Here is a 26,752-nt window from a genome sequence, read left to right on the forward strand (position 1 = left end):
GGGACACCCTCAGGGCCAGATGGGCAGAGTCACGGCCCGCGGAGGTCCTGCCCCCACATTTCAGGCTGGCTGGCGCCCTGCTTCTGGAGGGTGGAGACAGCATCACTGTCAGGGCCAGCTATACATACGGGGCCTGGTCAGAATTCAAACTTGGGGCCCCTTGTGTAAAAGTTAGTAGCACCCCCAAGATGGCAACAACAGTGTATTGAACAGAGCTCAGGATCCTCCTTGGGGTCCTCAGCACACACAGCCCTGACTGCAGTCCTGCTGCCAGGCAACTCTTGGGACTCAGAGAGGTTGGGTAGTTGACACGAGGACACACAGAGGCATAGGGCAGGGCTGGCGCCCACAGCCCGTGCGTGTGATGCTTACTTCAGAAACTTGCCTTTTCATCTTTATTTTTAAATGCAAATTTATTTAGTTTGAGAGAGAGAGGTGGGAAGGGGCAGAGAGAGAGGGGGGTGGAGACAGAGAATCCCAAGCAGGCCCCGCACCGTCAGTGCAGAGCCCGATACGGGGCTCGATCTCATGAATTGTGACATCATGACCTGAGCCAAAATTAACAGTTGGATGCTCAACTGACTGAGCCACCCAGGGAGCCCAAAACTTGCTTTTTTAGCTTATGAATTTATCCTTGCAATCATAAAACTGGGCCTGGAGTGTGCACCAGAGGAGGCGTGTGAACAAGGTGGCTCTCTGGCTGCCCCTCTGGGAGGACGCGGTCCACCACCAAGTTATCGGGTGATGAAAACAGAAACAATCTGCCACCACTGAGATCCAAGCCCTTCAAGGAGCTGCTCCCACATGTGCATGAAAACCTGTCAGAAGGCAGCCGTGGGACAGAGAGGTGCCACAGCCTCCCAGGAAGCCTCCACATGGTAACAAAATCTGTCCCTTAGTACGGTCCAGATCTGCCCCCAGTTAATCTAAGCCAGAGTTCCTCTGCAGCGTTCCATGCACAGGACCGCGTGCGCACCTCCTGGTTAGCGCAGCCATGCCCTCTGCTCTGACACAGTGCTCCCCTCGAGAGTTCCGGGATTGGGTTCATCCCAGTGCCTCTCCACCTCCTGGGGACACAGCAGCTGAGCCTTTTAAGGTCCGGCAGACTCTGCTTCCATGATTGCATTTTCTGCTTTTGCAGAGGAAAATGGGCCTTTGTGCAGCAGCACGTACCATCTGTCCCATTGTTACAGTTTTTCGCGTCCAGATGAGGCAGAGTGACAGAAGTTAGGTGTGCTCTCTCACATGGAGCAAAGGCAGCAAAGCACAGGACCCCTGAGTGGCAGGGTCCCCAGCAAGTGCCTGGGTAGTAGCCTCCAAGCGCCATGCAGGGTGACAGAACTCAAAGATGGACCCAGAGCCCCGCAGGAGCCCGTGAGAATGCAGCTGGGTCTGGCCAGCGTGTGCAGCAAGTGTGGAGGCCGAGCTCAAGACTCAGCATCCGTGGAGTGCCGACTGAGGCAACAGGGGAAGGAGACAACTTAGTGGGGGACTATTAGCCCCAACCAAGACACAAAGATCAAAGTCTTTAACTGTATCTCGGAATAAATTTCAAGAATATTCATAAAAATACAGGAATACTCAGCACCCCAAAAGGTGAACATAATGATTCCATGTAGCAGTACCAGGGGTGCAAACCAGCAGGAAAATCAGATCCATGTGACAAGACCAGTCATCTGGGACTGACCCAGGACTGATACGAGGTATTAGCACAGCTAACTGCATTCCACAGGGCCTGAAATTTAAGTTGAGACATGGGAGTCACAGCAGCACCACAGACTGAATTAGTAGGACTGAAAAACTATAGTGTGTGACATGGAAAATACCCTGGACAGGCCAATGGCAGATTAGGCACGGAACAAATGTAGCAACAGAAGCTACCCAAAGTGAAACAGGAAGAAGAGAATTAGAAAACCCGGATCGTCAGTGATCTGTGGGACAGCTTTAGGTAGCCTACTGTGTGCTTAATTGGGGTCCCCCCAAAAGCAGAGAGAATACTTGGGACAAGGGTGCAGAAAAGGTGTTAGAAAAATAATGGCCAAATGTTTCCAAGTTTGACGTAAACTATAACCCACAGACGCAAGAGGCTGGATGCTCCCCAACCATAAGGACCACAAGGGGAATGCTGCTGGCAGTGAGCAGGAAGGGACAGGAACAGCCGGAAGACCGGCACAGTGTGAAGGGGCAGAGGAACAGAGGGGGCGGCACGCCGAGGGTCCCTGGGTGAAGTGTGCTGAGGTGAGGCAGGGCAGCCCAAGCTCCGTTTCTAGAAAAGGTCCACGAGCCCCGGGAGAACACACACCTCCCAACAAGTGAGCCTGGGGTCCGCAGCCATCCCGTGAATCAGGCTCGTTACTTGTGTCGTCCAAATCTGTGTCTTTACTCTGTGAAAACCTGGTGAGCTGACAGGAAGCACGAGAGGGTCAGGGTGAATGTCACACCTGTTCCCCGTGCCTCCTGTCCATGTTTGCTTCGCGCACTTCTCTCCCTTCTGCCTTCTCCAGTCACAGCACTATGTGTTTGGTGATAGTAAGCACAGTTCTCTGTCATCTACAAATGTGTTTTTACTTTTTCCTACGTGTAGCACTTCTGGGTATGTGACTTTTCTGTCACGCTTTGTGGAAGTTGTTTCCTCCCTCTGTCCTTACGGCCAGAATGTCTGCTGTCTGTCTGCTCTTCCTCTGTTGGTGGTCTTTCCTCTGGCTGTCCTTAAGGTCAGAGTGTCTCCGGTGCCCCATGCTTCCGTACAGGAGGTCGAGGTGTAGATCTCCTCACCTGTGCAGCTGGCTGGACAAGCCGCCACTGGCACGTGTTTTGTGAGTCCTGGGAGACCCGGCCACTACAGTAAGTCCCTTCTCGTGGGCTTTGTGGACGCGTCTGAGGCCCACCTGCCCTCCACACCTGCCAGCCCTCCCTCCACGTGGCCCTCACGGCTGCATCCACATTCCGACAACTTCTTCAGATTACTTTCCAGTTCAAGAACTCTCTCTTTGGCTATGTTTAATCTGGTGTTTAACTTATCCAAGTTTTAACAAGTATATTTTTTATTTCTAAAAATTCTTTTCAGTCTTTTTACGTACCTTCCTGATCATTTAGAACATCCTCTCCTTGCTTACTTATTGTCATTCTGTTTCACATTAAAATATTTTGGTTTAAAAAAAATTTTTTTAACATTGATTCTTGAGAGACAGAGAGCGTGAGCAGGGGAGGGGCAGAGACAGACACACAGAATCTGAAGCAGACTCCAGGCTCCGAGCTGTCAGCACAGAGCCCGATGTGGGGCTCGAACTCACGAGCCGTGAGATCGTGACCAGAGCCGCAGTCAGTCGCCCAACCGACTGAGCCACCCACGCGCCCCAACATTAAAATATCTTGTGCATCCTCCTTAATATCCCGTATTTCTAGTCCTTGAGGTTTCTGGGGGTCTGAATTCTCTTTTACTGTTTCTTGGCTCTCTCATGTGTGATGGTTTGTGATCTTTGGTTGTGAGCTTATCTGGACTGATCTCAAGCTCTGAAAATCTAGCTTCTTAACTTGGGCCAGTTTAGCTCAGTTTATTTTTGCCTGAGACTGGATTCATCCCGGATCCTTGCCCCCAGCTCTGTTTCTGGCTTCTGGATCAAGGCCTGGTTTCAAAGGAGCCCCTGGCCCTGGACCACCTACCTATCAGCTCACTTTTGTTCTCCAGTGTTGTGGGGATTTTCTCACTTTGTATGAATCCAGGATGCAATGAAATTACATTTTCATGAGAGCACTAATTATCTTGTGGTGAAAAGTTCACCATAAAGCCAGAAGCCCTGGGGCGCCTAGGGGGTTCAGTGGGTTAAGCGTCTGATTCTTGGTTTGGGCTCAGGTCATGATCTCACTGTTTCTGAGTTCAAGACCCATATCAGGCCCTGTGCTGGTGGCATGGGGCCTGCTTGGGATTCTCTCTCTCTCTCCTTCTCTCTGCCCCTCCCTTGCTTGCTGTCTTTCTCTCTCTCTCTCTTTCAAAATAAATAAACTTAAAAAAAAAAAAAAAGGCCAGAATCCCCTCCTCTGTATCACACCCCTCGGCCTCACTCTGGCCAGGACTCAGGTGGCCCCCAGGCTGGGTGGGGGCAGGAGGGGCTTTGAAAAGGCCACTTGAAACCCAAGAATTTAAAGTTTACCAAGACTGATTTCAAGCTTATTGCCAGTGAAATTATTTTTTATTATTTCGTATAACTTTCTAAGAAATTCTGAAGAATTTCCTTAAAGGCTACTTAGGTTCATAACAGTTGTCAACATTCCTAAGTAACACAAGTGAAAACATCACACCAAGTCTGTCCTGAATCTTGGAGCACGATGGGGACGTGTTTGAAAAATTATGAATGGCTTTCAAGTATGGCTTCCAGGTGGAGTGAGGCGCAGGGGTGGTCAAAGTCTTTCCGTTTAGCACAAGTCAGGGTGCGCACAGGCTCCCTTCTTTCCTTGACTCTGGATGCAGGACCCAGCACTCCGCTTGGAAGAAGCCGGGCCATCGGCTGCCACTGGTGCCTGCATAGAGTCGAGGGCTGCACTGCATCATGAACACGGCGGGAGCGCCTGCCGGCCTCAGGCCAGTCAGGCATCATGGGAGTCGGGGTGAGCGCCTGCCCTGGACTCAGGGGCTTCCGTGGCAGGGCGGACACAAGTTGTGCTGACAGAGATATCCAGGTTGACCCTGGTCTCTCCCTGAGCATCGAGCGGGCTCTCTGCTTCCTAGCTGGGTGGCGATGCCCGGCCCCAAGTCTCCTCTTTTATCTGTCCTGGAAGCTGGATGTCCTCTCCATTGCACACCTGCCCATCTGCAGGCTTCCTGGTGGTGATGACAGTGGCAGGCTGCATGCCGTAGACCTGCTGCCTCTCCAAGGGGACATCCATGTGCGGCACATTCTGGCTGCTGGAGGGCAGTGTGTGCGGGAGCCTGAGTTTCTTCAGGGCTGCCTCCCGAGCCCGGATCTCTAAGGCCATTGGTGTGTGGACAGCCCATTTGGCCAGTGTGGGCTCCTCGTCTCCTGCAGAGCAAAAGAAAGTGTCATGAGCACCTGAGGGCGGTGAGCAGAAGGCGCGCCCAGTCCTTGGCCCCGGGTGCAGGACCGGCCCTCTGCAAGGAAGGCCAAGGACAGGTTCCTGGTGCAGTCCGTCCTGACATCTTGCCAGGAGGGCAGCTGCTTCTGCACAGAACATCTGTGTCTGCACACACAGCCCTGCTCAGCGGGTCAGCGGGAACCCTCCTCCACCTATCCCCCATGCTGGGATCCCCGTACTGGGCATCTCCTCAGACCCAGCAGCAATGCTCATGGCTCCTGGTGCAGCGGGCAGGCATTTCCCCACCCACACCCAGGATGACTGGCGGTGCCGACAGCCTTGTCCACCAGTTGTGGGTGCAGCACTGGCCCAGCCCACCAGCCACGTGCACGTCCCAGGCCCACCTGTGCCAGTCCTCAGTGATGTCAGACTCACACCTGCTCATGTGACAGGGACCTCACCCCACCACATGTGGTTTTCAGTCACATTTCCCGGAGGATGGCAGCAGGTACACACTTGTTTGTGGGTCTTCTGGGTTCCCTGTTCCCTGAAGTGCCTAGTCATCATGTGTCTACGTTTTTCCTGCTGGTGTCATAGTACTTTGTGTCCTGGACACCAATTTTTGTCAGCTATGTGTTACAAATATTTTCCCAATTTTTGACAGCCTCCCTTTGTATCTGGGTGTGATCTAATTTCTGTGTATCTTCCTTTAGGGACAGTGCCTTAAAGAAAATCTTGCTTAAGGACCCTCAGTCACCATGAGGACATAAGGACAGTACCAGGAGTGCCCGGGGGGGCTCAGTCTGTGAAGCATCGGACTCTGGGTCTCGGTTCAGGTCAAAATCTCATGGTTTCCTGGGATCGAGCCCCGCATCGGGCTCTGTGCTGACAGTGCTAAGCCTGCTTGGGATTCTCTCTTTCCCTGGCTCTCCACCCCTCCCCTATTCTCCGTCTCTCCCAAAATAAATAAATAAATTAAAAAAAAGAAGATAGTACCAAATATTATCTTCCAGTTTGTATAGTTGTCCCTTCACGCATTATGTCTTTAGTCCACGTGGAATTAATTTGTGTCAACGGTACAAGGTGGGGTCTGGTTTCATTAGTGTTATTCCCACACGGCACCAAATGTTTCCGCGTTTATGAAACAATCTACCCACCCCTGCTCGTCAGTCGCCCCACACCAGAAACAGTGTCCCTGTGCCCACTGATGTGCTCGCGGCCCCTGCAAGCCACCACACCAGGCCCTGTGCTTATTTCTGCACAGACACCACTCTTTGATTCACAAGCTTCGTGGAAGCAGCCCAGCCAGACATCCTAAATTGCTCCTTTTCTGCTTCTTGGCATTCTTGATCCTTTGCAGTTCCACACACATCTCAGACGCAGGGTTTCGAGCTGGCATCCTGCACTGGCCTCTCTGGGAGGCCTGGCACGCACTCTGTGAACTGTGTCTGTCCGCACTCATCAGGCTCCTTAAAACGTCTCTCTGCAAGTTTTATCATTTTCTCCATGAGTCCGGCATGTCTTTTGTTAGGTCTGTTCCTAGGGACATTGCTTTCTAAAAATGCTACGAAAATGGTCTATTTTTCACTCCCTAACATTCCTTACTTCTGTGTGAAGTGCCTGCTTCACTTTCACCTTAAAACGTGCATCAGCCAGGAGGGCAGCCCTGGGCTGATGGCCCCCTGTACTGCAGGCAGGACTCCACTCTGCTGTAGCTTCCATTACAACGAGTGTAGCTAGTCGATATTCCCTGGAAGGACTCCCCTTTTTTATCGCCAAATATTTAAAAATACGCATTTTATTTGTCTCTGGAGTGTGCCAGCTTGCTCACGACATATCTACAGTCTCATTTGCTGTTCCTGGACTCATTGGACCCGAGTGTGTGCGGGTTTGCAGTGCAGGGCCCTCAGCCCCACTGCCTCGCACAATGCCCCCTGAGCAGCCCTCCTTGCAGGGGAGCCCGCTCACACCACAGACCCAAGCCCCACCTCCGGTCACGCTCTCCGCCTGTCGTCCCTTCTTTGAGTGTCAGGTAACTTCTCCAGTTCCAGCTTCGAGCTCACGAACTCCAACTGTGACCCGTGTGCTACAAAACCCTCAGTCAGCTGCCCCACGTCAGGGGTATTTTCTGCAGCTCTAAGTTTTATTTGGTTTCTCTTCAAATACACATGCAATTTAAACAAGTTTTCTGTTCTCTTCAGATGTTTTCCCCTTTGCCTGTTGTTTCCCCAAACAACAACCACAGTTACTTTGCATTTGGTCCTTGAGCCCAACTCCCAACATGTGTCTTTTTCGGTGGTGTCCTTGGCCTCCATGAGGGCGTGGCCATGTGGGATGAGAGCGGCTGGTATCTTCCCAGCTCCTGCGAGGGGAGCGCCTCTTGGCACCTGCAAACGGCTGGTCCAGAATCACTTGGTGTTAATCCTCAGCTTGAGGAGTTTGGGGATTTTCTCAGCTCCTTTCGGCTCCAAGGTTCATTCTTGTGTCTTGTGGGAGCGGAGCACGGGGTTCCTCCGGGCTCACCACTACAATGCACGTGTAGCCATTTGAGTCCCGATTTTACAGGATGACTTATCGGCCTTCCATTCTGGCTGCGCCCTGAGCTTGGGCCTGTCTCTCCCTTATGTGAGGCCGTGAGAACCCGGCTCACCAGGGAGGCAGGGACTCTTGGGACATAGGCTGCAGGTGCCCACGGGGCTCTCTGTGGGTTTTTTCTTTGCCTCTGTCCCTGGCTGAGGACCCCTTGTTCTTACCTGTCCACAAGCACCACACCCACATGGACAGCGTGCACATGCATGTGCCCGTGGTGTCAGTCCACTCAGGAGCCAACCTGCCATGTACCCAGACCTGAGGCTCAGGCTCCCTGTCACTTATGCCACTTGCTTGTATTTTATGTTTCTTAAAATCCAGCTTTGGCCCTTTCTGGAATCACGCAGAAATCAAACTCACCCTCTCAGCCTCCACCTCTTTTCTAGAAACAGGAGCCACTGACTCCTGCGGCCACAGGTGTGTTGAAAGGTCAGCCTCCACCTCTTTTCTAGAAACAGGAGCACTGGAGAATTGCACTGTGAGCTCTGAAGTGATGGTGGCAGCAGGAGGCGTCATCGTGGCCAAGGGTAGGTAGTTGTTTAAAAGCTGAGTGGTGAACATTTCCTTAGATGAGGTGGGGCCGTCTCAGAAGGACTCTGGAAGGGTCAGGCGAGTGAACAACGAAATCACCGTGCATTTCGGCAGACAGCGTGCGGGTGGTGGAGTCTGAGCCTCTAACAGAGCACATCAGGCCTTTAGTTCCAGTCACTAGTCAAACTCTCCGTGGCCCTCGCTCTGGTGCCATCATTAGGCTGGCCACCCCTGCACGTCAGGGTCCATGGCTCACATCGGCAGCCACAGCAACGCCATCCAGGGCCAGCTCCTACCTTGCCGGCACTCTGCCAGCGGGGCGTTCAGCCCCACGTCTTGCACCTGCTGCTTTGTGGCACACAGAGCAGGTGGTGGGGCTAGCGTGGGGACGCCAGGCACCATTGGCAGACACTACGTGAGCCCAAGCTTGTCCTCCTTGCCACTGAGACAACAAGCGTCCTAGCCTTTGACTCCCCACCGGTGATTTCTCCCTCTCCTTGTTTTTCTGGAGAAAACATTTTCCTCTTTAGGGAATCAAACTTGGGTGGATGTCAACTCCCACACTGTGTGATGTCTTACCTGAAGCTGGGCCTTTGCCCTCAGCACTGTCTCCTTCCACAGGCAAACTCATTTCCTGTTGGTCCTTTAAGACCTGCAGAGAAATAACAGGAAATACGTGACATGGCATCTCTCGCACTGCCAAAGGGGACAGAATGTAGCAGCAAGAGCACAATTTGGAGATGGAGCCATGACGGGCTCTGGGACACTGGCAGCCATCTCGCCTCTTGAGTTCAGAGCACTCACTTGTATGTGGGGCTGCTGATGAGGCTGCGCTGGGGGGGTGGCTTTTCCCTCTGCATGCGCATCAGGACAGAGACAAGTGGTGCTTTTCCTGATGAGCAGGAGGGTCTCCTGGGGGCCAGCAAAGCCTATTTGGACCATTGGCATGGGGGGAAGACACAACACAGGCCGCCTCATCTTGCTTGGCACCTTCTCTGCACAATCTGCTTGCTGGTGGTGAGTTCTGGCTACCCAGGGGCCCCGAATGTCTTCACACCGTCTCTCGAAAGCAGGAGGTTTCTCCCTTGCCCTGGTGCTACTGGGCCTGCTGACGGTGACTTCAAATCCCCTGCACAGACGACAGGGGAGAGCCTGGCTCTTGCCAAATGGCCGGGGACGGTGCTCCTTCTGACTTACAGGGCTGCGGTGGGACTGGACTGTGCAGCTGTGCACAACTTTCCTTGGAAGGTTCTGCAAGTCCAGTGTCTCTAGGAGATCTCTAAACCCGTACATGCCTTTGTCCTCCTCCCAGAGCCAGCTCTTGAGAATTAGTCAAGATACAAACTGAGGCATGAATGAGGTTAAATAGGAAGGAAATGAAAGGGGAGCCTCATGAACAATGGCTCCCTGAAGAAGAGGAAGCAAACGGGAACAGACTGCAGAAAAGCCAGGCGTGAGGACAATGCTGTTGAGATGGACAGGCCCCCAGGAGACCCAACGCAGAGGCAGTTGTGGGAGCTGAGGTGGGGGCAGGGCTCTGACGGGTAAGAGGTGGGGGCGCCGGCCACAGAGGGCCACAGAGTGGGCAGCAACCTGATAGAGGCAGGACATGTAAGAAAACCCCACAGAAGGAGGTGATGGAGCTTGGAAGCAAAGGTGATCAAGGTATTACTGAAATGATGCCCCAGGGAAGCACACTGTTTGTTTAGAATGAAAACAGAAACACAATGGAGCCGGGCAGTGGAACAGTGGAGGCCTGCCTGCGGGGTAGAGATTTGTGGGGAGGTGGTGACACGTGTTCTCAGAGTGCACATCGGCATCCTTCACCTGAGGACAAAGCCAGGGAACAGGAAGCATGACCAGATGTGACCACTGTGCTAAAGAGAGCCTTTGGGGTCAACTATTCCAGACTCTGAAGCCAGACCAGACATGGTGCACAGCACCAGGGAAGGGATGCTGTCCAACTCTCCCGAGTGAGTGGTGTCAACAAAGCAGCGACAAACCCACCCTTGGTCGTCCTGTGGCTACAGGCCAACAGCCTTCATTCCTGTGCAGGCAGTAGGGACTCTGTACTCCAAAACTTGTCTGTTGTGCCTTTGGTTGGTCTGGTCTGGTCATGTCCCGAGGGGCCGGCACAAGGGCTCGCTTGCCCTGGCCCCCTTGGCAGCAGTAGCTGTCTTTGGGAGCATCTAATGGGACACTTATTCCCCTTATTTGCAGCCAGACATTGAAGGAAAACACTGGCTGACCACAGAGATAATGAGAGAAACTTTGCAACAACAAATACATGTTTTGCAAAAGTAGCTTGGGAGAGTCACAAACTGACAGTTCAACAAGCAAAGATCTACAATCCCAAGCAGTGGGAGAATCTAATGTCCAGACTTAACCACATTATAATACTCAGAATATACAGTTCTCAACAAAAAATTATAAAACATCCAGAGAAACAGGAAAATATGGCACATTCAAAGGAGAAAAATAATTTGACAGAATTTCCTGGAAGAAGCCCAGACATTTGAATTAGTAGTCACGGACATTAGGTCAGTTATCTTAAATGTGCTCAATGAGCCAAGGTGAAGAATTAAAGGAAGTCATGAAAATACCGAATGAACAAAAAAGAAAATCAATAAAGAGATAGAATTACAAAAAAGAACCAAATTCTGCCACCGAAAAGTGTGAAATTAAAAATTCACTAGAAGAGTTCACAACAGAGCAGGAGAAGAAAGGATCGGTGAGGCTGAAGACAATTGAAATTCTCCAACCTGAGGACCAGGGAGAAAAATGGAACAAAGGAAAATGAAGAGCACCTGGCGGACCTGAGGCCCAGAAGGAGAAGAGAGGGGGCAGAGAGAAAAAGTATCTGAAGAAACACAGCCTGCACGCTTTCCAAATCCGATGGAAGATATGGATCTACACATCCAAGAAGCTCAACAAACTCCAAGCAAGATAAACTCAGAAGGGTTCACACCAAGACACAGCATTGCCAGATTCTCAGAACCCAAAGAGAGGAGTCTGAAAGCATTGAGAGAGAAGTGGTTAATCACATACAAGGGGCCTCAGTAAGATCAACAGCTGATTTCTCATCAGAAACCATGGAGTCCAGAGGGCACCTTTCAAGTCCTGGAAGGAAAATCAATCTGCCGACCAAGAATTCTAAATCCAGCAAAACCATATTTTGGGAATAAAGAAGAAATTAAGATGTTCTTAGATAAACAAAAGCTGAGAGAACTCATGAGCAACAGACCTCCCCTACAAGAAATGCTAAAGGGAGATATTTAGGCTAAAACAGAGGCTCTAGACAGTAGATGAAATAAAGTACGCTCAGAAAGATAACCACACAGGTTGAGACATAAGCCAGGATTGTCGTACTTTGGTTTGTAACTCCTCTTCTTCTCTAGGTGACTTAAAAGACCAATTCACAGAATAATTATAAATCTTTCTTAATGGGCACACAATGTGTAAAGATGTAACAATATAAAGGAAGAGGTAGGAAGATGTATAGGATCAGAGTATATATTACCGAAATTAACGTAGTATTATTCAAACTAGACTCTTATAAGTTTAAGGTATTAATTGTAATCCCCAAGGTAACCAGTAAGAAGGTAACTAAAAAGTATAAGCAAAAGGAAAGAAGATGGGAATCACAATGGCACAGTATGCAAATTCAACTAAATACAGAAAGGCAGTAGTGGAGGAAGTATGGAATAAAAAGTATACGAGACATACAAAAAATAAATCAGTGGGGGAAAGAAGGTCCATTTGATGTTTAGCGAAAGCAGCTGGAACAACAGAAACCCACCTGGAACGGATGAAGCTGGATCCCTACCTCACACTAAACACACCAATGATCCACAGAGTGAGGACTCAACTCTCAAAATCAAATGTTGAAAATTGGTAGTGGAAAGTATAGATGACTGTCTTTTAGAAGATTGGGTTCAAGATTAAACGAGACCAAAAAGCATTATCATAAAATATGCACAAGTGTGAGTGTGACTCTGACTCATCAAATGTTGAGTTCAGCTAAGCATCGAGTCGAGTTGCTGTGACACTCTATCTGTAATTCACCCAACTAATGAGGCGTTTGTATCAAGCATATATAAAGAACACAAATATATCTATAAGAAAAGCAGAAACAGGCCAGGAGGAAAATGGGCCAACGACAAGAGCAAGCACTTCCCACAGAAGGAAATTCACGTGGCTAATGCACATTCAGCACCATCGGTGGTGAGGGGAAGGCTGGGAGGGATCATGAGCCGCCAGCCGCACCACTAGGTGCCCCGGGTGTTGGGGACGACACGGACCCACGGGGCTCTGAATATGCATATGCTTCTGCGGGACTGCAGACCGAGCACCCCTGTAGAAGAGTCTGGCCTTGTAGAAGAGATGGCCTACTGCTCATCACAGAGGCCCGCACGGGGGCACACGTCCTGCTGGCCCACAGCAGAGGGGAGTTACAAGAAGCAGTCGCAGAAGGAAGGCAAATGAGCTCCGCCACCCGGGACAGGGAACCACCGTTTTGACCGAGAGGTGATTCCCCCAAATTCCAAACATCACATACACACTATGTCCTTTCTGTGAAGTAAAGAGTAACCGATGTGTTGTGAGCATCTATTTTTTAGGAATACGTATGATATGAAACACTGAAGTGAAAGGAAAACATGAGAACAAAGAGCGTGGCCAAGCCACATACACAGAAGCAGACCACATGTGGCTGGGCCACACAGAAGCTGACCACATCAGGACCCTGCCTTTTTCTGGGGGGGGGTGGGGTGATGCTTCATCTGTTACCAAAAATAAATAAAATACTGAGTAAACTTAGGAAGCAGGTAATGCAGAGATCAGTGATGAGTCTGTGTCCTCAGATGAGGATTATAATTAATGGGCAGCAAGGTCCAAAGCAGGTGTGATGGGGGACGGGGGTTACCATTTACTGAGCACCAGTCCCAGCTGGACACCGGCAGCAGGACTCGGGACCCCACACAGAGTCCATGCATATCTTGCAAGCGTGCAGACCCAGGCACTCCAGGAGGTTAAAGAACTTACTCTGGGCTGTGGAACCAGTCACGCTTGCACACCAGAGTGGACTCCAAGTCCAAGTGTGTCTTATGGCGCCCATTTTTCTCTAATGACTCTGCTAAGAGCTACGGGCCTTGGGGTCACCCGCAGAGGGGTGGGCCTGGTGTGAAGTGGGGCACACAGGGTGTCAGGATTAAACGCGGGTTCCAGAATGAGCAGAGAGGAAGCCCCAGCCCGGGGAACGGCGTGAGTTCAGTGAATGTGCATGGGCGGCTGAGCACCAGGGTCTGAGGGGCCCTCTCAAGTGCAGTCAAGCTCGAAGCCGAGGCTTCCAGCACATTGTCTGGAGCCTCGTGCTGTTACAGAAGCAACTCAGGCCCCACTGGCTGGGTGGCCTCGTGAGCCACTCTGGAAGGGAGCACACAGAAGGATGGACGGTGGGACCCGGGTCCTCCACAGCCCTGCCTTGCTGGGTTCTACACTCACCTGCTGGTGAGGCTGCCACCATACTGTGTCTACCTGTGTCTCCTGCCTGGCCACACAGGCCACCCCACACGCCCTGTCCTGGGGCCATGAGCGTATCATCTGCAGGCTTCCTCACTCAACCCCGTGTGTGGCTCACACGCTCTGTGTTGACCGTCAGTTATACACACCCCTTCTCTATCCCAACATTTATCCCCAACATTTATTATGAAAAACTCCAAACACACAGAAAGTTGAAGGGATTACACAGGACACCCTGAAAACACCGACTGCTGGGAGTCTATCACAGCGGGCGTTCTGCTCTGTGTCACCTACCACGTGGCCATCACCAGCATGTGGCACCAGAGCACACATACGAGGCTTGTTTTAGGGACACCTGTCTGGGGACTCCGCTTCTCACACACACGGGCCCCTGTCAGGAGCGTGATCTGCTCTCGCTTCTCCTCCTACTCCACACACACCGTCGGTGCTCTTTGTGTAGTGGCCCAGGCACCCAGTAAATGCAGAACACCAGTGCGACCAGCATCCAGGTATGGTGCTGAGCCCAGCTTACGAGGGAGCCCCAAGCCCTACATCTGAGCACAGGCTCACCTTCAGTGGCAGGTGGTCCTCTGTGCCGGCGGCCAAGGTGGGGTGTAGGGTGAAGTCACTGGATAGCGACAAGGACACCTTGCTCCCAGGTAGGCTAGGGCAGAGCAGGGAAGGAGGAACACATTACAGAGCAGGCCCTCGCTGGGCGGGCTAGCACGTGGGGACCCTGCAGGCTCCACGGTGTCCGTGGACATCTCCCCGCTGGGGCCCCCTCTTATCTGCAGGCTCGGGAGCAGGCAGCGCCTGGAGGCTGAGTGCCAGAGGGGGTCCCGCGCCATAAACATGCAGAAGGTTCATGCGAGAAGGACACTGCAGGCTTCCACCACCAGCGGAAAATTAAAACAAGCCACCCGGTGGATTTCTGCTGACAGAAATGCCTTTAAAACCAGACAGAAGCAGCTTCACCTGCATGATGGACCCTCCCCCTTATTCATATATTCACTGTTTGGCTGATTTGTACATAACCAGCAGACCATACACCCTAGACAGATAAACAGCCGGAAAGAAGTACTCCCAATAAGTTTGTCTGCCAGCGACCGCCAGGAACACAGGCTGCATTAAGTCCTACAAGGTTTCCCTGTGATCGACGTCCCAGGGAGGCCCTGGGTAGGTGGGCCTCGAGGACTAAGACTCGGGTGAGGCCTCAGGAGCAGGCCACGGAAGGTGTCTAAAGCGCTAGCTGCTCAACTGGGTCCAAACTCTTTGGTTACCAAAGAAACATTTTCTGCAACAATCCCTGCGGGCCAGAGCAGGAGGTGTGTGTGTGTGTGTGTGTGTGTGTGTGTGTGTGTGTGTGTGTGGTGGGTGACATTCAAGTAAATAACTTGCCCTTTTTAATTTTACTTCAAATGCATTAAAGGGCACTTGGTACAAAGTTACTGAGGTTGTGAAGTCAGGATACAATATTCAGACACTTACAACTGCGAAATATTCCCCAGAACCATCCTTCCAGGAACAGAGGGAGCCTGTGCTCACCGTGTGCTCAGGGAAATGTAGGGGAGACAGCACAGACCTCGCTGACACGGGTGCTGTGAAGCCTCCTGTTACTCATACTCCAGGAGAAGATGACGTCTTGTCAAGGGGACGGTAGTCACCGTGTTTCACTACACCTGATTTATTCTCTAAAATGTGTGCTTGAAGCTGGGCCATGATGTGAAAGGGGCTACTCTCTGTCTCTGTGGCACAGGAGGGGCAGAGGCCGTGTGCTCCCCAGGGGCCTGCGAGGTGCGGTCACCCACCTGGCACACGGTGAGCCCTGCCACTGCTGCACACGGTCATGGACCGCGGTGTCCTCTGCAAGCGGCACATGCTCACAGACAGAAAGTAGACGGGCATCGCTTACACCTGTGCACTAGCTCACATGTTACTTGTGAAGAACCTAGAGAGGTCTCATCGCAAGCTCCAGTGAGCGGAGTATGGCGAGCCCTTCGGGGGGCAGTCCGCATCTGTGACGTCAAGGGAAACTGGTTTGTCTTCGATCACGTCATCACAGTACCCCAAGGTTTCCCACAAAAGACTGTGTTCCTCGGGAATCATGGTGAAGGCTTTGAGACACGGGAAGCACCTGCAGGAGGCTCAGAGACTCACCCGAGGGCAGATAAAGTCAGGCTGTTGTCTATTTCCTGTGAGAGAAGAAATGATTGTTCACGACAGGAAACAAGATGGAGTGGTCAATGTCGAGCTTATTGTTAAACAAAACCCACATTCTTTATTACCCGATTTGGAGCAAATATTCTCAGGGTCCCAGGGTCAGGGAAGGGGTCTGTGAGGGAGCGCACTCCACAGCCAGTGCCCACACTGGCCAAGGGGCCCGCTCAGGACCGGTATGTGTCACACACGGCCACCGGCGGGCCCTGACCTCTGTGGCAGGTCTGCATGCGGGCAGCTGCCAAGACTGAGGCGCACAGAAGAGGGGCCGCCTGAGGACTCGGAGGGCTGAGGGGAGACACCCCAGGAGAGTCTGACCTTGACAGCACCTGGGTCTCAGGGCAGTCAATACCTAAGTACGGTTTTTTTTTTGTTTTTTTTTTTAGTTTTTTTATTTTTTTAAAATATACATCCAAATTAGCATATAGTGCAACAATGATTTCAGGAGTAGATTCCTTAGTGCCTCTTACCCATTTAGCCCATCCCCCCTCCCACAACCCCTTCCATAACCCTCTGTTTGTTCTCCATATTTATGAGTCTCTTCTGTTTTGTCCCCCTCCCTGTTTTTATATTATTTTTGCTTCCCTTCCTTTGTGTTCATCTGTTTTGTGTCTTAAAGTCCTCATATGAGTGAAGTGAAGTCCTATGATTTTTGTCTTTCTCTGACTGACTATTTCACTTAGCATAATACCCTCCAGTTCCATCCACGTAGTTGCAAATGGCAAGATTTCATTCTTTTTGATTGCCAAGTAATACTCCATTGTATATACCACATTTTCTTTATCCATTCATCCATTGATGGACATTTGGGCTCTTTCCATACTTTGGCTATTGTTGATAGTGCTGCTATAAACATTGGGGTGGATGTGTCCCTTTGAAGCAGCACACCTGTATCCCCTGGATAAATACCTAGTAGTGCAATTGCTGGGTCATAGGGTAGTTCTATTTTTAGCTTTTTGAGGAAGCTCCATACTATTTTCCCGAGTGGCTGCACCAGCTTGCATTCCCAGTACGGTGTTATTTTTATTTCACAATGGATATCTGGTTGTTCCAGGACCATTTGTTGAAATTTTCACTTCTCCCCAAAGGATTGCCTTGGCCATAAATGTGAAGGCTTACTTCTAGAATTTTTATTCTATTCCATTGACTACACTAACCTGATTACTATAGCTTTTTAGTAAATTTTGAAGTCAGATTGTATAATTCTTCCAATTTTGTTCTCTTTTCAAAATTGTTCTGGCTACTCTAGGTACTCTGAATTTCCATGTACATTTTATGATCAGCTTGTTGGTTAAAAAACAACAACAACAACAACACACAAAAAAACAGAACCTCCTAGGAATTCAATAGGGATTGTACTATGTCCATAGATCAGTTTTGGGGGAAATGCTATCTTAACAATATTGAGTGTTCATATCCATGAACGTTGTATATCTTTCCATTATTTTAAATGTCTTCAGTTTCTCTCAGCAACGACTTATAACTTTCAATGTATAGACTTTACTACAGTTTTGTTAAATTCATTATTGTTAATGCTATTGTTAATAAAATAACTAATATTATTTTCAGTGGCATTTTTGCCAAATACAGAAATATGATTGGACTTGCTATTTTTTTTAACAATACAAAGTCAAAAGATTTGTTTTTTAACAACTGTTTCCATTCCAGATAATGGCAAATTACATAAAACTTTTCTAGGTCAGCCAAGGCAATGGAGAAATTTTTACTTTGACCACGTGGTGGCAATTTGCTGTGGAGCTAGCTGGAGGCACGCAGAGGTTCCTGACGCCAGGTAGGGACTGTATTTGATTTCAGGTGTGCTCTGGATAACACTGAAGATAAATGTCCCAGAGCTTACTGGAGAGCACTTTACCTGCCTCTTGCAAAGCTATTTCATTACTAGTAGTTTTGTTTTTTGTTTTGTTTGTATTTTAGAATCATGTTGTCTGTGATCAACACAGTTTCACTTTCTATTCTTTATTCCTTTTTCTTGTCTTATTGCACCAGCTGGAACTTCAGTACATCCTTGCCTTGATCCCGGTTTTAAGAGGGATGTACTCAGTCTTTCACCAGGAAGTATGTTAGTTGTATTTAATAGGTGTATTGCATAGGTCAGAATGATGATCTTTTCATTTCATTCCTAATTTGTTGAGAATATTTTTTTGTCACACGTAAGAGTTTCTTATTGGCAACTCCCTTTCTGAATTGACATCGCCATATTATTGTCATTTATTGTTGGTATTTTGTATAATGTCAAATAATTTTCACATAGCCATGGTACTTAATCCTGTATGCTGCTAGATTCGGTTTGCTAACACTTAATCAATGGTGTCTGTCTGTGTTTTCTTGAAGGATTTTGCCTCGTGATATTCTTTTGGGATGACATTGTCTGGCTTTGGTATCAGGTTGGAACTGGCCTCACAGAACAGGTCTCCCTTCTTCTATATTCTGGGAGGGTGTGTGTCATTATTTTTTAAAAATTCAGTAGAATTCGACAGTGTTGGTAATTTGTGTAAATTGGCTGGAAAGGTAACTACCTTTCTTAAGTGAGAAATGCATTTTTCAACACTGGAAGATTTAGAATGAATATACAAATGTTTAAAAGCTCCAGACCCCATGCTATTACTACTGTGGCACTAGAAAGCCATATGACCATATCTGGCATATACAGTTTTGAAAACAGAAGAAAATGTATCCTCAGGGGTGTGGGGTGGGGAGGGTTTAAGCCGGTGGGATCCTAAAGCTCCACGCACACCAAGAGGCGAGCCCAGCCATCAAAGTGGGATGATGATCTATCTCAGATAATCCACAGAGGGATTAAACGTGATGATGGATGACAAGTGTCCAGCAGAGTGACAATGAACGGTCACAGCTTCCTTGGATTCCTGAGACAGGATGGGAATAAGGTGGCCCTGAGACTGCTCTACTACACATTCTAGAGGCGAGCTCCAGAGCCACACACCAGAGAGAGGGCTTCCACATGTTCGCCTGGACACACGTTATAACCAGCGGGGGTACATGGCCCTCACGGTCATACATGGTCAACACCCACATGGTCATCACATCTTTGCTTCTTGAGATGTGTCCTTCATGTCACTCAGAAGCTGTGTGGCCACCACCACCCAAGAAGGGATGGCAGGGATGGGGCGCCAATAGATGCTATCACTGCCACAGCCACCACTGTGACCCCTGGAATGGAGCATCAGCCTGGTCTCCATGCATGTAAAGTGTGTACTTGTTGGAAGGCTTGATGGGAGCGAGTGGCGGGGAGGGGTCATGCCATAATTGTGTTGGCTACGGTTTAAGCTGTGACTTGGCCAGTCACACACAGTCCCCACTGAAGACCGGCCTCCAGCATCTCCAACACGGAGCTCTGACTCCAGGCTCTGCAATGAACGCAGTGGACCAGATATGTCCCTCCTCCCCGCTGACCTGGGAGATGAGCAGGGGCACCCTTCTGCCGTGACAGTAAGTGGGTCACTGAGCCCTTCCTGGCCAGAATCCCGCCAGCTTGCTGGAGTGCACACATGTCACCCAAGCACACGTGTGATGCTTCCGTTCCAGTAGCACCCATTTTTCCGTCATGTTTCTCTGCTCACACACATGCCCTGTGTTTTAGATCGTTTGTGCTGCCCGCCTTGTTTCCCTTTATCCCCCTCCCACCACTGTCCTGTTCAAGCAGTGTCCCCGGAGGACACCATAAATGCCTTAAACCAGCCAGACAAGCAGGTCCAAATACTGTCCTGCCCTTGCTCTTGTGGGGAGCTTAGACTCAGCACTGGACCCCACCCCTGTGTTTGAGGCTCACTCACGCACGGCCGTGCCTCACTTACCATCACCCACGAGTCCTCCATGAACGTGTTGGTGGAGGAGGGTGGACCTGAGTGCACATCCAGCACCAGGTGGTTGAACTTCACTCTGTGGGATGGCAGGGGGAAGGGGAGACACTCATCAACAAGGACGGCCACTGCTTCCTGGAGGGGATACTGATGGCTGCCGGAAACCACAGGCCACAGCATCACACAGCCTCCTTACCACCCTTTCCCCTCAGGTCCACTGCATGGTGGGAGACCCCGGGAGGGCAGGGGAGGAGCACCTAAAGGGAGAGCTGCAGGAGCAGCAGGGGGTGTCAGGAAGAAGGGGTGCCCCTGCAGATCAGGAGGGGATTTGGGAAGAGACCCTGGGTTTGGAAGGAAAGAGATGTTCAGGAATTACCAAGAGCAATGGTGGGGATGTAGGTCGTGGGACACTCAGCTAACTGAACTGTGCAAGTGGATTGAACAGTGTCCACCAATGACCTCACATTGCTGTAAGGGGGGTTTTCAGATGCAGCGACTCTAGCAGCTCAAGGTGTCATCACCTGAGACCAGGGTCAGCCCGACGACCGCGTCCGTGCAAGAGGACAGGCCAGCCCTCGGCCCGACGACCGAGTCTGTGCAAGAAGACAGGCCTTCGGCCCGACTACCACGTCCATACAAGAGGACAGGCCCTTAGCCCAATGACCGCATCCGTGCAAGAAGACAGGCCCTTAGCCCGATGGCCGCGTCCATGCAAGAGGACAGGTCAGCCCTCGGCCCGACCACCATGTCCGTGCAAGAGGACAGGCCCTAGCCCGACGACCGCGTCCGTGCAAGAGGACAGGTAGGCCCTCAGCGGGATGACCACTTCCATGCCAGAAGACAGTCAGGCCCTTGGCCTGACGACCGCATCCGTGCAAGAGGACAGGCAGGCCCTCCTGGTTCGTTAATTTTCAATCATTCTTGCCAGAAAGGGGCAAAATGGGAAAACTGAAGAGACAAAGGGAAAACAGCATCAGGTTCGAGCCAAGGAGAGAAGCCAAGTGCAGGTCCTATGACTGGGGACATGTCGAGGTGAGTCCGGCTCCAGCCTCCAGAGCAGTGAGACGGTACATTTCTATTTTTTAAGCCACCTGTTTTGTGGTCCTTTGTCAGGGCAGCCCTGGCAGACCGAGACCCTCACCCTAACGTGAGCATATTTCTCATTTCTCCATGTTCTGAGGTGACTTTCCACGCTGGTACAGTTTCAAAGTGGAGACCAAGTGCACGTTTTAAAATGTGTGCTTACCCTGGGTTGTGACCTTCATAATGGGCCACTTTCTGCTTCTGTGACTTTGCAGGGGTGCACTTTGGGTGCGTGTGTGCCTGCAGGGCTGTCCTCTGTGTGACTCCTCGCAGGCTCAGAATGAGCAGGCATGGCTCAGGAGCGACGGGAAACTAGGTATTATCGGAGGTCATAAAAAGGAGGCTGGGACGCGCTCCCCACACGTTCTCCGACTGACACACAGAATAAATGAGCGCTGACGCTGGTGTGCTAGTTCAGATGCAAGTTGTCCACAGGGAGAGAATTACTGCATTTCCCCAAGCACGTGGAGCGCAAAAGGTCCCTGCGTAGCTGTACGTGGTACTGTTACGTTAAACAGAGCTATTTCCTACTGTGTTGTCACATTATTTAAAAATATCCCATCAGAGATGAGTCACTTTCCAAAGCAATTTGACTTAAGATCGCGTAGCCATTTTCATTCAGAGAGAACAAGTCCAACAAGCTTACAACCTACCTGTGTGAGGGTGATTTCAGGTCACCTGTGGCTGCCTGTGGGGGTAAAGGAAAAAGAAGAAGAAATTGTTGGTACTGAGGCTATTCGTAGGAAATCAAGTCCGTCATTAGTTTCAGGTGCGTGTGGCTCAGAGCCTTCCCAGGAAGGGGTCTCTGTATCAGAGGTTAAGAATACATTGAAGATTTTAAGAAACTGTCAAACTACTTTCCACAGTGGTATCACTGTAAACCCCCGACGACTTTGCACACCTAGCTACGGGCCTCCGGTTCCTCTGTGTCTCCCGCTGCTGGTGCCGGTACCCTTTCTCAGGGAGCCGTTCCAACTGTCTTACCGTGGCTTTAGTTGCACTTTCCTAGTGGTGAATGATGTTGAACATCTTGTCAGGTGATTATCTGCCACCCATATATCCTATTTGGTAAAGTTTATTAGAATCTTTTCCCCATTTTAAAAATGGGGCCGTTTTTCCCTATTAAGTGTTGAGAGTTGTTTATTTATTCTGGATTTAAGTACAGGGTTTGCAAATATTTATTCCAACCTGTGACTTACATTTTTATTTTTGCAGTGGTGAATTCTGAACAGGAAATGCTTTCTTTTATAAAAAAGTCAAATTTTCCACTTTCTTCATAGTGGTTTTGGTGCCCATATTAAAGAAAACTTTGTCTACCTCAAGATCACAAAGGTTTTCTTCTGTTTTCTTCCTAAAGTGTTATAGGTTAGCCCCTAAATTCAGAACTGTGGTTGATTTTGAGTTATTTTTGTGTGTATGGTGAGAAGCAGCTATTAAGCTCTTCCCCGCCCTCTTTTTTTACATATGGTCATCCAATTGTTCTGGCACAGCTTATTAAAGATACTCTCATCTCTCCCTGTTTAATTATCCTGGCACCTCTGTTTAACACCCACTGATCAGGTTTTATTTCTGGACTTTCTATTCTGTTCCCTTGACCTGCATGTCTACCCTCACTGGGCACACCACCCTCACCGCTCACACTGTCCTGACTACTGTAGCTTGATAGTTCATTTTTAAGTCAGATTGAGTAAGTCCTCCAATTTGCTGCTTCTTTTTCTAAATTCTTTTGGTCACTCTACGTCCTTTGGATTTCTGTATCTATTTTAGGGTTGGCTTGCTATTTCCTTAAAGAAAAAAGCTTGCTGGAAACTCAATAGGGCTCATGGTAATTATGTAGATCAATTTTGGGGGGAGTTTTCTATCATGACAATATTTTGCGTTCCAGTCCACAAATATTCTAAATCTTTCCGTTTATTTGGATTGTGTTCAGTTTCTCTCATCGATAGTTTGTAGCTTTAAGTATACACATTTGGTGCTTGTTTTATTTTATTTTATTATTTTCAATGCTATTACAGATGGAATGGTTTTCTTAATATCATTTTGAGATTTTTCATTGTTAGTATACAGAAATATAATGGGGGTTATTATATTCATTTTGTATTCTACCACCTTGCTGAGCTATCTTATTATTTCTACTATATTTTTTGCAGATTTGTTAGAAGCATGTTTCCTGCAAATAAAATCAGGTTCATTTTCAAATCTATATGTCTTTGTATTTCTTGCTGTATTACACTGGCTGGAACTTTAGTAAAATGTCAAACAGAAGTTTGAGGTGGACATTCTTGCCTCAGTCTCAATCTGTGAAGAGCAGACATAAACAGACACACACACACACACACCCCTTACTCCACGTCTGTGTCCTATAGTTATTCCGTAACACTTTTTTAAGAATGGACAATTTCAAACACCCAGAAAAGTGGAAAGGATTGTACAAGAATGCCCAAACACTCAACTTCTAGGTTCTATCATCATTAAAATTTTGCTGTGAATATTTCTCTTTAACCATGTGACTATCCATCCATCATTTTATTTTCTGGTGCTTTTCAAAGCCAGCAGGACACAGACATCAATACCCTTCGTTAAAGCACACGGATGCCACTTCAGTCTTCGCACACCCAGATTGCATTGCATTTATCTCTTTCTCCCCCCTTACACACACACACACACACACACACACACACACACACACACACACTATAAGCCCTACAGTTAAGGATATTTTCTGTCAGTTTTTCTTCTCTTCTCCCTCCACCTTTGTTCCCATACGAGTAGCATGCCTGGGTACTGAGTAAATGCTTCAAACCAGTCAAACAAGCAATCCCAAGCGTTTTCTGTCCTCATTCTGGGGGCAGCCTGAGACCTTTCACATGCCCAGCGGCTCTCACCTGCAGCGGGGAGCTCTCCTCACACGTGGTGATGGTGGAACGCAGACCCGGGCACCTCAGCTGCGGCGGGGCCTCCTTGCGCTGCTCTCTACAGGGATGGGGCAAAAGGGAGGACAGACTTCCATGAGCAAAGAAGGGCCTTGCTTTGTGTAGTGAGCTCAGAGAGCACCGCTGACGGCTGCAAAGCTCCATGCACTGGCCGCCATCGTGACATGCTCATCTGCAGAGCCTCAGAGCCAGGAGCTCCTGGGAGGCCGTCCGTGTGCCCTCGGGTTGGCTGCACAACGGAGGACACGGCGCAGGAGCACCATCCATAAAGGTCTATGACTGCTTGCCGGTGGGAGGCCACAGGGGTGCTTCTTCCTGCTGCGGCACCCCCACGCTGGGCCACTGCGTTCTTGAGTCTGTGTGTGCAGCAGGGCTCAGTTACAAATGGACAAAGTGACCTGCCTTGGAGACCATGGCATTGTCACTTTGTGCTCATTCCTTGCAGCAACTGTAGGAAACTGAGGACTGTCCGTGATTACCCAAGTAGGTCCAATGCAATCACACGAATCCTTAAAAACTGAGAAATGAGGAAAAGGAGGAAGTCCGAGAGATCTAAAATATGAAGAGACTAGACCCACCATTACCAACTTAGAGATGGAAGGGCCACATAGCAAGAGTGGGAAAGCAACAGCTGCACTGGCATTCTCTATCTGCCCCGAAGCAGACTCTTCCCCATAACCTCCAGAAGGGAGGGCTGACCTGGTGAGCCGTGACTGTTGCCTTGGGAGGCACCAATCAGGGACCCAGCTGAGCTTGCCAGGCACATGACCCACAAGCGCTTTCAGACGAGTCTTAGTTCAAGCCACTACATTTGTGGGAATTTGCCAGATAGCAATAAAAAATTAATACAAGCCACTTGATGGACATTAGCTGAGCAGAACACCTGTAGAATTAGGCAAGAAGTATCTTCACACGTGTGATCCTACTTTTGCAGCAGATTAATGGTCCAGAGGAAATACTCCCAATAAATTGGTCTGATACCTACTAATAGAGAGAAGCACCCTAGAGAGTGCTACACTAAGTTCTCCCCTAAAATATACCAGTGATTTACATCATGGAACTCCACAGGCACTTACTGAGTGGATTTTTCTTTTGGGGGGATTGACAGAGTGCCATGTGATTTAAAGATACTCTTTGATCTCTTGGAGCTGACATTCTGACAGTGGGCTTTGCCTAACATGTAAGTTACACGTGAGTGTCCAGGTCAAACTAGGGACACTTCTGCAGGAAAGAGAGGCCACTGGGACAGATGGCCCAGCGCATTGAGAGGGCTTGTCTCTCAACACAATCGACCTTTCAATACAAAGGTTAGCAGCTCCCTTTCCAGTTGGAGAAGGGAACACTATAGTGATTGAAAATAAGAAATAACATTCCAGAAATGAGGAATATGGTCCCTCCCAAAGATGAAGTAACTTATATTCATAAAAATTATGTTTCTTTTTCTTTTAACTATGTCCACAATGTATGGAATTTTTTTAAGTGTATTTATTTATTTTGACAGAGAGAGGCCTTGGGGAGAAGGGGCAGAGAGAGAGGCAGAGAGAATCCCAAGCAGGCTCACTGCTGCCAGCACAGAGCCCAACGTGGGGCTCAACCCCACAAACCGTGAGATCATGACCTCAGTAGAAACCAAGTGTCCCATGCTTAACCGCCTGAGCCACCCAGTGGCACCACAATATATGGAATTTTTAAAAGGGGCTCTAAAGAGTTGAACAATGTGATTACAATTTTATAAAAACAAAGCATTGTGAGTATAACTCACAAAATAATACTAAAACGGAACTTGGAAGACAGTCCTCGGAGCACCAGCAGTGACTGCAGTGCGTGGGGCGGCCAGAGACTTGAGGTCCCCAGTTCCTGCGCAGTGTCCACACCGACTGCCCAAAAACGGGTTAGTCTCAGTTGCTTCTAGAGGCGGCTGGCCCCCAGGCTGGACAGGGCGAGGGGCACGTGCTCAGATTGTACCTAAAGGACCGCAGTGTGGCAATGCTTCAAGTGAAACTCCAAACGACCCGGGTTTTCCCAGAAGCATGGCTACCGGGTGTCTAAGGAAACAAATGCAAAAGGAATGAGCGGATTCTTTGGAGGGATTCCCGATCCTCGGTCGAGAACCAGCACCAGCCCTGCGACCTGCCCAGCTCCACCAGAACACGGGAGTCGCCCCCCACCCGTTTCTGCGAGGGCCGAACTTCCGAGAGCACCACAGAACTGGGGCACTTACGGCCCGCTCCCCCAGGGGAGACCGACTTCTGGGGCAGTTTCAGGGCTTGGAGCTGAGACCATGCGGCTCCGCTCGCTCCCGCCTCTAAGGAATGTTTCCTGTAACTCCACTTGGAACTCTGCCTTTCTCAGAACTGCATGAAAACTATTTTAAAAATTATACGGAAACTAAAAACGTGGAGGAATTGTCAACAACTATGAAAACTAAAGAATGCCAAGGGCGTTCCCCTGCTGGACATTCAGGGTGAGGCACGGCCGGAAGAGGGTCTCCTGGGGGAGCCGGGGGCACCAGGTCCTGGGCAAATCCACCTTAGCCCCTGTCTCTGTGAACACACAAATTCAGGACGGCTTGGAAATCAAAATGCAAAGCAAATAAAGCTGGTGAAAACACTAGCAAAGAATGTGGGTATTTGTATAACCTTGGAGTAACGAAGACTTTTTAAAGCAAGACTATTGAGAGCATATAGTATTTGTCAGACAGATAAAACAACTCTAGTAAGCTTACACACTTACCTACGTGCAGACGGACTCAGGTCATCTGCTTGCTGTGAGCAATAAAAATTCATAACGTGAAAAAGTTGTTGACACTGGGCTTAGTCTTATACACGATTCAAGTCAGTTATTAGTTAATTTTGAGTAATGGTGCCTCAGAGTCCCTGGGTCCTAGGAAAGGATCTCACTGGGGGATAGCACCCCTGTCACATGAAGAATACCTGTGTCTTCACTTCTAATAGTTAAGAAACTGGAAGTGGGGTTGCTGACTTCAACGCTGACTATACATTTCACTTT

The 26,752-nt window shown here is 49.4% G+C and overlaps 1 protein-coding gene across 1 annotated transcript in view; it reads right to left on the reverse strand.

Annotated features, from left to right (window-relative positions):
* Positions 1 to 4,178: 4,178 nt before the first annotated feature.
* The window catches only part of LOC122212707, a 39,876-nt gene continuing 17,302 nt past the window's right edge, over positions 4,179 to 26,752 (reverse strand). Inside the window, exons 10-17 of the mRNA XM_042926668.1 lie at positions 26,477 to 26,508; positions 23,696 to 23,783; positions 21,464 to 21,498; positions 19,722 to 19,806; positions 15,829 to 15,863; positions 14,242 to 14,335; positions 8,731 to 8,803; positions 4,179 to 5,018 (exon numbers count right to left, since the gene is read on the reverse strand). Of these exons, the coding sequence (XP_042782602.1) occupies positions 4,723 to 5,018; positions 8,731 to 8,803; positions 14,242 to 14,335; positions 15,829 to 15,863; positions 19,722 to 19,806; positions 21,464 to 21,498; positions 23,696 to 23,783; positions 26,477 to 26,508 (738 nt within the window). The 3' untranslated portion in view covers positions 4,179 to 4,722. The remainder of the gene's footprint in view (positions 5,019 to 8,730; positions 8,804 to 14,241; positions 14,336 to 15,828; positions 15,864 to 19,721; positions 19,807 to 21,463; positions 21,499 to 23,695; positions 23,784 to 26,476; positions 26,509 to 26,752) is intronic.

The sequence above is a fragment of the Panthera leo genome, assembly GCF_018350215.1.
Source record: "Panthera leo isolate Ple1 chromosome A2 unlocalized genomic scaffold, P.leo_Ple1_pat1.1 chrA2_random_Un_scaffold_54, whole genome shotgun sequence".
Lineage (NCBI taxonomy): Eukaryota > Metazoa > Chordata > Mammalia > Carnivora > Felidae > Panthera > Panthera leo.